The 10,239-nt window shown below is 36.5% G+C and overlaps 2 protein-coding genes across 2 annotated transcripts; both read right to left on the minus strand.

Moving 5' to 3' along the window:
* Positions 1-2,883: 2,883 nt before the first annotated feature.
* LOC145157693 (uncharacterized) lies at positions 2,884-3,492 on the minus strand. The gene has a single exon (XM_079076697.1). It carries the CDS (start codon positions 3,490-3,492, stop codon positions 2,884-2,886), a length of 609 nt encoding a protein of 202 aa, XP_078932823.1.
* Positions 3,493-3,528: 36 nt separating this feature from the next.
* Positions 3,529-4,560, minus strand: LOC145157694 (uncharacterized). Its single transcript, XM_079076698.1, has 2 exons — positions 3,769-4,560; positions 3,529-3,699 (listed from the first exon to the last, which is right to left on the minus strand). Exons 1-2 carry the CDS (start codon positions 4,558-4,560, stop codon positions 3,529-3,531), a joined length of 963 nt encoding a protein of 320 aa, XP_078932824.1.
* Positions 4,561-10,239: the final 5,679 nt, after the last annotated feature.

Genomic DNA, 10,239 nt, shown 5'->3' on the forward strand with positions numbered 1-10,239 from the left:
ACCAACTAGTATTACAGGATGTGGGTTATATTTTTAACCTAAGAACTTAGCTGAATTTAGGTTTCATGGAACAAAAAATTCCCAAAATAAACTTCTTCGTATTGTGAGTTTCAAGACAAACTCAAATAAAGGAGTCGCTTCGTGCTTCAAAGCACCAATATGAAACCAAATGAGTTATGAAAGTCATGTACAACTCCTAGTGACCTTAATTAATGTTTAAAACAAATCCAGGAGCTCAATACGTCCCTAACCATGGTTGGAACTTATCAAAATCGGTAGAAAACATTTTTGGAATAATATCCTAAAGGGTTATTGCTACTGTTCACCCACGTACTTTTTATTTTGGGTTTAAAGGTCCTTATTCTATTTTTTTAGTGTTATGGATCCTTACACTTTCAAATAGTGGGTTAAAGAGGGAATATGACCCTTTGTATCCTGTTGTAACCGGTTACGAGAGTTTCCATCGCCCATGTAAGATCCACGCAAGCTCCAGGTTGGCATGTGGACCTACATTAAGAACGAGGGTTTCCATTAGCCACTTCACACAAATTCGTTCCCCTAATTTATTACAAGAAGCATAAAACCTAGATCCTTCGATGATGGCTCATCCAATCGATGTCAATGCTGGAGTAATCATGCTTTGGAGTAACCCAACTGAACCCATCCCCAATTGTGGTTGTCGTTACCCTGCAAAGAAGAGAATGTCATAGACGTTGCCCAATCCAGCTCGAAGGTTCTTCAACTGTCTATTTTCGATAGGGATGTCAAAAAGTCTTTGGGACCCCGTTCCCGTGGGGGCCTCGTCCAGTTTGGGGGAATGTTTTTTAAAAAAATGGGGCGGGGGGCAAGGTTAACCCCTGTTTTAATTTCGGGGGCAGGGGCGGGGTTGGGCAATCCCGTCCCGAAACCCCCATGGGGACCCCGTTAATAAATTCCACATATATTTACATATATTAATTATATAAATATAATAAAAAATAACATGATTTTGAGCTTCCAAAATTCATCAAAAAACATGTTTTTAAGTTGTTAGTATAATGCTTTTAAGATGTCATAACTTTTTTATTTTAACATCGAAAATTCTGTTATAAATAACTATTTGTTACCTAAAAAATGCTTTCTTTTTGCCTAAATAACAACTTCTTTTAGCCCAAAAAAAGGTAGCCCAAAATCAATCGGGGACGAGGGCGGGGATAATAAAGGGGATTTGGGGGCGGGGCGGGGGTAGGAAGGTTGAACATTTCGGGGGCGGTGGTGGGGACGGGGGAACGGGGAAATTTTCGAGGCGGGGGCGGAGGATGCACTCCCCATCCCGTTTGCCCCCGTTGACATCCCTAATTTTCGATGGTAAGAAATCTCACTTTAGTTGATTGTAACACTCTTCATACGAATGTGAATTGAATGATATTATATTTGTTACAGATGAACGGGGTAAAATGTAACTACTATGATTGGATTGATCTGGAGCATGAAGGACCGTATGCACACTACAAGAACATACTCAATGAAATGAGAAGGGATGCAAATGGAGATACATACTGTTGTTCTGCAAGGATTGAGGCAAAAATGAAGGATATGCAGATTATGATGATGGAGGAACAACAACTCTTTGCTACACATGTGTTGAAACTGACTAAACAAAGGGAGAAAGTTTACCTGAAGATCAAACTAGCAATACTATATGGGTTTGTTTGTGGATGTGGCTTCATGATGATGTTTAATAGTTTCATGTAGGAAGTGTTTCAGTGTTGGTAGGATATGGGTATGCATAGCTTTTTGGATGCTTTTGTATAATCTTTTAGGAAGTGTATGGGATGGTTTGTATAAGCTTTTGGATAGTGTGGATATCATAGATAAATATGGGTAGTGTGTGGGAATCTTTTTCGTATAACATGCACTATGGGTAGGGTCATAACAATTGACACTTTTGTATGTATCTTATGTAACAACACATGGGTTAAGTTATCAATGGAAGTCATTCGCAGTTTAAGTACTTTTAACAGATGTGCATACATGTATTGTCATTACTTTACCCTTACTTTATGTACTTTGAATACGAAATTGGTTCAGTTATCAATACCAAGATTCCAATCATAATAAACACATGAATGGACCACAAACAGAAGCATATGCAAACACAGACACATAAGTGAACCACATACTTAATTGATTCCATTACAAAACGTGCATTGGTCTTAACAAAATAACACATACAAAATACTTAAATTGTTTTTAAAAGGAACCCATAGTTGTGTTGGTGGTCGTGGACCGCAAAGGAAATTGCTAAAAGACTTAAGTTTTACATAACCTATTTTAAATAAGACAACAACCACATCATTCTAAATCCAAAGGTTTCCCAGATGTGCTCCCTGCTCCACCAAAATTCTTGCCCAATTTCATCAACGTTATCCTCTTAGATTGCTTTCTTGCCCTGTAATATGGTCTTGCATTTTGGTCTTGCAGGTGGTCTTCGAGATGGTCTACCAGGTGGTCTTGCAGATGTGGTTGCAGGTGTTGCCTCTGCTTTCACTTCATGTTCTTCCTGGTTTTGGGTCATTTCTTATTGCCCCTTCGCTTCACCCTGCACCCCATCTTGGTTCTCAGTCTGCACTTCAGCTTGAACCTCTTCTTGGATCTCAGTTTGAACTCTACCCTGCAAAAATGTAGTAATGTAACCCAATTAGTAATAGAAGGGTAAGTAAACAAGTTTCAATTCTATATTTGGTCATTTACCTTTTTACTCTTTCTAACATTAACTTTTCTCCTTCCAGATGTGCCCTCACTCAGTTTCTTACATGTGGCCTTTGTATGCCCACTCTCTTTGCATACACTACACTTGATTCTCTTTCCAGCTCTAGACATTGTATGTGTTTGAGAGACCCTTTATGATGCATCCCTTCTTCTTTTTTCACTTGGTCTACCAGGCATCCTTCTATCTTTGGGTGTAAAAGTTGGAATGTACGTTGTCTCAGGCCACATAAAACTCCTATTCATGCCTGCTATGTTGTAGTTATATGGCTTCTTATACATTGCACCACTGAACATGTAGGCTACATATGACTCTACATTCCTGTTTAGGTAACATATGGTAGCAACTGAATTTACACAACCATATCCATTCATTTGCCATAATCTACAAGAACAAGTTTTTCTTTCAAGGTCTACTGCAAAACCTTCTACACCACTTCTTACTTCAAATTGATTAAGACCACTTGCATACACTTGCCAATACCTTTGATGTTTCTTCAAGTCATTTAACAACAACATTATAGTCGGAAAAACTTGGTTGTCTTCCCATGCCATCCCCTTTGCTCTCATTCTGTACATCCTCTCCATCATGTAAAGCCTTATTTCTTCCAGCATTGTTATGATAGGCTTTTTCCTAGCATCTACTATTACAAAATTGAAACTTTCAGACTGCCCATTCTCTACTGAGTCGCATCTACCTAATTGATAATGTGACCTTGACCAAGCTTTAGGATCCTTATCCATCAAATAGGTATATCCTTTTGGGCTTAACAATTGAATTTATTTCATTTCTGATTGAAATGCAACTTCTGTTGTTGCTTTACTTGCAGCCCAGAACATGTTCTCAAAGAGGGCTCCAGGATACTTTTTCCCGAAGTTGGAAAAGATGTGTCTTGCATACTGCCGATGCTCAACATGAGGCATTAGATCCTTTACAGCCTCTATTAGTCCCTACAATACAAATAATAAATTAACATCATGGAACACAACAAGTTAATAACATGAAAACAAACAAAGTACCTTGTGTTGGTCAGACATCAGTGTCAAGCCATTTCCTATGACAAGGTCAAGATCATCAATAAGTAAGTTCAAAAACCACTTCCAGTTCTCTTTGTTTTCTACATTTACAACACACCATGCAATAGGAAAAATATGGTTGTTGGCATCGCTCCCTACAACAGCAAGCAATTCGACTTTACAAATTCCTTTGAGGAAGCATCCATCTAAACCTATTACTCTTCTGCAACCATCCATCCAATCTTTTTTTAGTCCAGCAAAACAAACATAGAATTTACTGAAGTCATTTGTTCCATCTGACGTTAGATTAGTATCCATTTTCGCAGTGGAACGAGGGTTTGATCTTCTTATTTCCTCACCATAGGACCATAGTCTTGCATAGTGTTCCTTAATATCACCTTCAATTATGCTCAAAGCACATTTCTTTGCCCTCCTGCATTGCCCATCACTAACATCTATTCCAAAATTTGTCATAACCTCAAGTCTAAGTTGTCTATGACTCAGTTTCTGCCTATGCATAGTTTTCTTAGTGAAATGACTTCCAATCCAGGCACAACTTACAATTGACCGCATCTTCAAATTCCTAGCACAATTGTGATCAGGCTGCAATGATTTAATCTGTAAAGATTTTTCATCACCCATCCATGATGCCCATAGTCTAAATGAACAAGCTCCATCACAACATAATACTAACAATCTTTTGGTATCATTTTTCTTGAAGCATAATTGATATCCACTAGCAACTTCATACCTACATAACATATGCTTCAACTGTTTTGGATTCTCAAATCTCATTCCCCATATTGGTTTCTGTTTTTTCCATGGGATTTCCTTATTAAATATGCTTGTTCCTCACATGCAAGGTTATTCTCACCTTCCTCATCAAAAGCAATGTCATCATCTACTTGGTTATGTTCTTGGTTGTGTTCTTGACCTACTTCATCTTCATCATCCATGCACAACTTACTCACAAAAACATCATTCCTAGTTTTGTTCATTTGATATTTCTCACCCAATTCATCCAAGTCCACTGAGAAATTTTCTATGTCTACCTCCTCTTCTCTTTGACCCTGAAAAACTGATTCCATCTCATCACCACTAATTACTTCATTTTCACTTTACACAAACCAACCCTCTAATTCGTCACCAAAGTAGTCAATGAATAATGATGCTTTACCTCCTCCTATAGCGTATGAAACATGTATGAAATCGGCATACTTTGTATCACATTCTATTTTTATAATACCATTATGCAAGAGTTTGTTTGGGTATAAAAAGTACATTTTTGCACAACGGTCACCCAAGAAACGTTCAAGAAACGTAACACAATCACGAAAATTCATACCAACAAAGTACTGGTCTGTAGATAAGAATTTCTTACCTTCAGCATACTAGAATGGACATTGAATAAAATACCCCCCGTAGTTTAGCTCAAGTTTAAGATACCCATTTTCATCATCTGCCATCTCTGAGGAAAAATGAGACAGAAATCGGTTTGAATGAGGGTAAGTGAATCGATGGTTCCAATGGAACCCTAGACCAATGTCTATAAATAAGAGAGAATCGGTTATCCCGTCACACATGGACATCCACGTACTCATAAGAAATCGGTTAACCTAGTCAAAATTGTCATATTCCCTCTTTTAACCCATTATTTGAAAGTGTAAGGATCGGTAACACTCAAAAAATAAAATAAGGACCTTTTAAACCCAAAATGAAAAGCACGTGTGTGAATAGTAACAATAACCCTATCCTGAAATCAAAGTGTATAAGAATAAACTTAATGCCTTTAGAAGCTATAAACTTGGTTCTTGTTTTCCAAAATTGTTCTCACATGCTAAAGGGACTAAGAATCATCATCATCAAGTGTTAATAAGGTTTGAAACTCCTTCAATTCAACAGAAAAAGAAGCAAAACCAAAAAACTAGCAAATATCAATTTTTCGGCTCATTGAGAGCTACAATAGGCTACTCCGGCCACCACATCACCGGAAAGGGGTTGGGAGGAACACTAGGGACTGATGAAGTTGAAACATACCTTGGAGGTGGTCTGAGAGTCAAAGAAATGAGCTAAGGAACTCTCTTTTTCCCCTGAAAACCCTAATCGGTGAGCTCCACTTCAGAACCCTCTATCTCTCGTTTTTTTGATTGAAAATGGTAGAACTTGGGTTTAAATCGAAGCTAATGTCTCCAAGAAGGATGAGGATTATTGGGTGTTTCTTCAAGCTTGGATTTCGAAAATCATAAAATCAAGAGATTTTGCAATGGAAGACTTTTAAGGAAATTATATAAATAACTTGAACAAGGAGAAACCACCAAAGGATCACTTTACATGAACATGAAAGATAATATAAAACAAGCATAAGGGGATATATGGGTTACAACCTCTGAAGCCCTTGAATATTCTCTGAAGGTTTAAACGTTGGTGAAGATGGCAAGAACACAAGGAATGGTTCCTCTCTAGATATAATCTATCAGCAAGATTGCAACATAACCGAATTCTAGTTCAAATCTTGCAAAATACAAGCTCTTGAGTTTGAAGCACCAAATACGAATTTGGTATTATAGAGAGTTCATGCATTTTCCTTCCTTTTGCTAAACCTGTAGGGAGAGGAAAATATATGTGTGAGTGTGTGTCAAGTTTCTTCCAAGAGCTAGTAAGGAAGATAAAACCCAAGATTTTATCATTAATGTCTTTCTTGAAGTCATCCAAAGCAATTATGGGTCTTGAACCTTTCAAGAGCTTGCATTGGAGGAACTAAGAGGAAATTAAACCTAAACTCACTAGAAAGTGCGTGAATGAAATTAAGAGGACAGAGAGTGAGAGAGGGTCTAACACTCTTAAATTTATATTTTATAAAAGTTACGTTAACCTCTTTATAAAATATAAACTCCAGTTCTTTTAAATAACCTTTATATATATATATATATATATATATATATATATATATATATATATATTATTTGATTTTTACATTAAATAAAGTTGTACAATTTATTTAAATCATTTAACTTTTAAATGATGTAATTAACACACTTAAGTTAATTCATACAATATGAATTAAGATACAATATTATTGTTCATGAAATAATAGATGCAAGAGTTATGGCATTTTACTATGAATCAAATTCATTAGATAAAATGACCAATTGGTGTCTACTTGCTATTGGTGTGACCCTATAGGATCATATGTTATTGGTAATATTATTTTATGATCATTAGTGAGCATATAGAATGAACAATCTCTCATTTGCACAAGATTGAATCATAGAATGATATAGATAGTGGTGAACATCGAGCAACATTTCACTGCCCCCAACAACACATGACGAAGTGTCATTCAACAACATCCCATTCTTAACAACTCATAGCTTCAGTTGACGTAACTAGGTGACGTCTCAGTTATCCCTATTTTTCAGACATGATCTTAAACATGAGATATGGATCACAATCATTCTCATTTGGTATTCAACTTTAGTCAGGTGCCTTATTGTTGGATATAGTGTCTAAGTCCATAACTTTATTTGGTATGTACTTGACCCGACCCGGCATGGTCCATTTGGGTTGCATGGCATTGCAATACTTGGATAGACAAAATGAGAGAAAGTACACTTGTGATTATTAATATATTATAAGTTCTAATATATTAATAATAGTATTATTTAATTAGTATTGATCAAGTATTAATCTAGTATTAATTTGGTGATCAAAGTGAGACTAATTAAATATATAGGGTTGATTATGACAATCATCAATTCTTTTATGGTGGATTAATGATCCATGGTTTATGGGTTTGGTTATAACCATATGGAGCTCCATGGATAGTCCATGGGAGTTACAAACCCATGGGTCATGGGAAATCAAGAGTCATGACAATTAAGGGCATTCATGTGTAAACCCTTATTGTGACAACACTATAAAAGGAACCCTATGGCTAGCAAAATCGTGACCTAGTGTTACTAGAGAGGGCATAACCGATTTTGAGTGCTAGAAGTATTCTCTCAAGTTATTCCAAGTTTTGTGGTGTTGTGTGAAGCATTTGAGGCACAACATTTGGGGTGCTAGGCTCACAAAGTCTTGAAGGAATCCAAGCAACAACAAGGTATGTATTTCTACTAGTTTTATATTTTTATGTAATCCCCATGCCATGCTAGTTAGGAAATAACCTTGGAAAGGAAACATGCATGTATATAGAGAAAACATAGATTCAAGGTTATTAGGGTTGCATGTACACTTAGGAAGTGTTAGAATGCTCAAAAACCCATCAGTGGTATCAGAGCCTAGGATTGTTTTCTGTATACTTGATGCAAAACTGCTTAAAAATCGAAAATTCTGCACTCTGACGACTGGACTCGCCGAGTCCATGGGAAGGACTCGCCGAGTCCATGAACAAATTTATCCTACTCGACGAGTAGAATAATGCACTCGGCGAGTAGGAGCGTGCTGGGCAGTTTTTTCGAGTTTTGTTGCTGGAAATGGATTAAGATCATTATCCCAATCTGTTTTGGACTTGTAAAATCTGTTTTTCAAAATGATAATGATTATGTTAACCCATTTTTGCATGACTTTTATCAATTTTCAAGTATTGTATATAGTTATATGATTTCTTGAAATTGCTTGACATGAATTTGTGTTCTTATGAGTTTTTAGAAGATCATAGGAATTATGTGTAACCTCCATGTGTGTTTAATTCATGATCTTAATGGGTATGATGGTGTCCATAACTTGTCCTCAAGTTATGGATAACCAAGAGTCACTTCTTTTAATTATGATTAAAGAACTAAAGAGGTTTCATAAAATGAAGAGTCTTCATTTTTATGAACCATTAAAACTCATAAGTTACAAATTGAAGAGACTTGGAATAGTTTCAAATCTTGCCCTCAAGTTTTGGAATTTGAAAAGTCTTACACTCTAATACTTTAATTCCAAATTAAACCTTAGATTTTTAAAAAGTTTAAAAATCAACACTTATACTATTATTATAATTTTATTATATAGATATGTATAAGAATATGTCATTCTTACCGTTAGTAGGTCTCATTCACGAAGCCGGTCTATAAGGGGGGTATAAGGTTGTTGCCTATAAAATGGTGACTTAATGGGTGTCCACTCTCACCCACCGCTTCCTTGATCGGTGGAGGGTCATTAGCCGAACGGGTAGGATACGACTTTAAATTCTCATTAAAAGTATAATGAATTATAAAGTAACTATACATTATAAATTCCCAATCTTAGTTACTTTAGGAAAATGTGAAATTGGTGCTAGCCCATAAAATTACACTTTGTACCTTACCAAGTCGTTAGTGGAGCGTGTGTGGTTATTCGGCACACTAACATGGACTAGTAAGAGTGGCAAAGGGTAACTTGACCTTATTATAGATCGGTGGAGCGTGTGTGGTTAACCGACACATCGATTAGGTAATATTGTTGAGGGTACCAAGTCAATTTGTATGGTTATTCACACCTTGTTTGTGATCCTCGGCATCCCAGTCACAAACTTGAGAGGGCACAATCGAGATTCAAACATGCCATTGAAAGTTCAATGTATCTCAAAAGATCTAGGAGTTTCAAATCCAATTAAAACTTAATTATATTTCTTTTTTCATGGTGGAAATTGGTAAATCGTCATTTACCTACCTTTAACTATTTTATAATTTGGATTACGGCATCCCTCTTCCAGTTATAAATAGGTTATTGGGTCCTAGCCTTAATATTTCATATTGGGTGTTATATTAAGGACTTTAAATGAACTAACTTGAATTTCTCCCATTATAGATGTCTAGTTTAGACAGCTATGGTCTTCCCAAATCTTTAGGAAGAAGCTTTCTAATGAAGATGATATCCCGAATGGCAATCAAGGTGAAAGATCAATCCCTTTGTTATGCATTAGTGGGACTGAAAATCATACTTCACTTCCTCCACCTACTCCAATAAATCTCCCTATCCCACAAGTTTCAAGACATGATAAGTTCTAAGTCACTCAATCCCTATTGGCAAACAAAGTCTATATGTGCTTAGGTCTTGGAGATTAAGTCACATATTGACAAGCCGGGAGAGTCGGGTGTCGAAGTCTCAAGGTAGCTGGCTGTTGACTTGGTCACTCCCTGATAACAGATCACGACATGACCCTTAATGATCTTACCTATTTGCTTGATGATGCTGAATCAGCAATGATTTGGAGCATTGGTAAAGCAAAATTTGATTGGAAGATCAACTTCCCAAACTTCCATGGACATTGACAATGGTAACATTGGAAGTCCAGAAAAACTTTCTCTTCCCAATTGAAAGGGATTGGCCATAGTCAACTCGGTTGACCAAATGGTAAAGAGAAAGGCTAAGTCTGTGATAGTCCCGTGTACCGTTTCCAAAGAGTCCATATGTTTCTGTTGCCAAAAGAAGGGCATTGGTTGCAAAGCTGCCAAATTTACCTAAAAGTCCATAAGGATAGTAAAGTCAAATGTTTGACTCTACTTC

Source organism: Lactuca virosa, chromosome 2 (genome assembly GCF_052849685.1).
Source record: "Lactuca virosa cultivar CGN04683 chromosome 2, Lactuca_virosa_CGN04683_v6, whole genome shotgun sequence".
Taxonomy (NCBI): Eukaryota; Viridiplantae; Streptophyta; class Magnoliopsida; order Asterales; family Asteraceae; genus Lactuca; species Lactuca virosa.

Coding starts and splice junctions, on each gene's coding strand:
- LOC145157693 (XM_079076697.1), bottom strand. CDS start 3,492: ATGGATAAGGATCCTAAAGCTTGGTCAAGGTCACATTATCAATTAGGT.
- LOC145157694 (XM_079076698.1), bottom strand. CDS start 4,560: ATGAGATTTGAGAATCCAAAACAGTTGAAGCATATGTTATGTAGGTAT. Junction 3,700..3,768: donor TGATGTCTGACCAACACAAG/GTACTTTGTTTG, acceptor TTTGTATTGTAG/GGACTAATAGAGGCTGTAAA.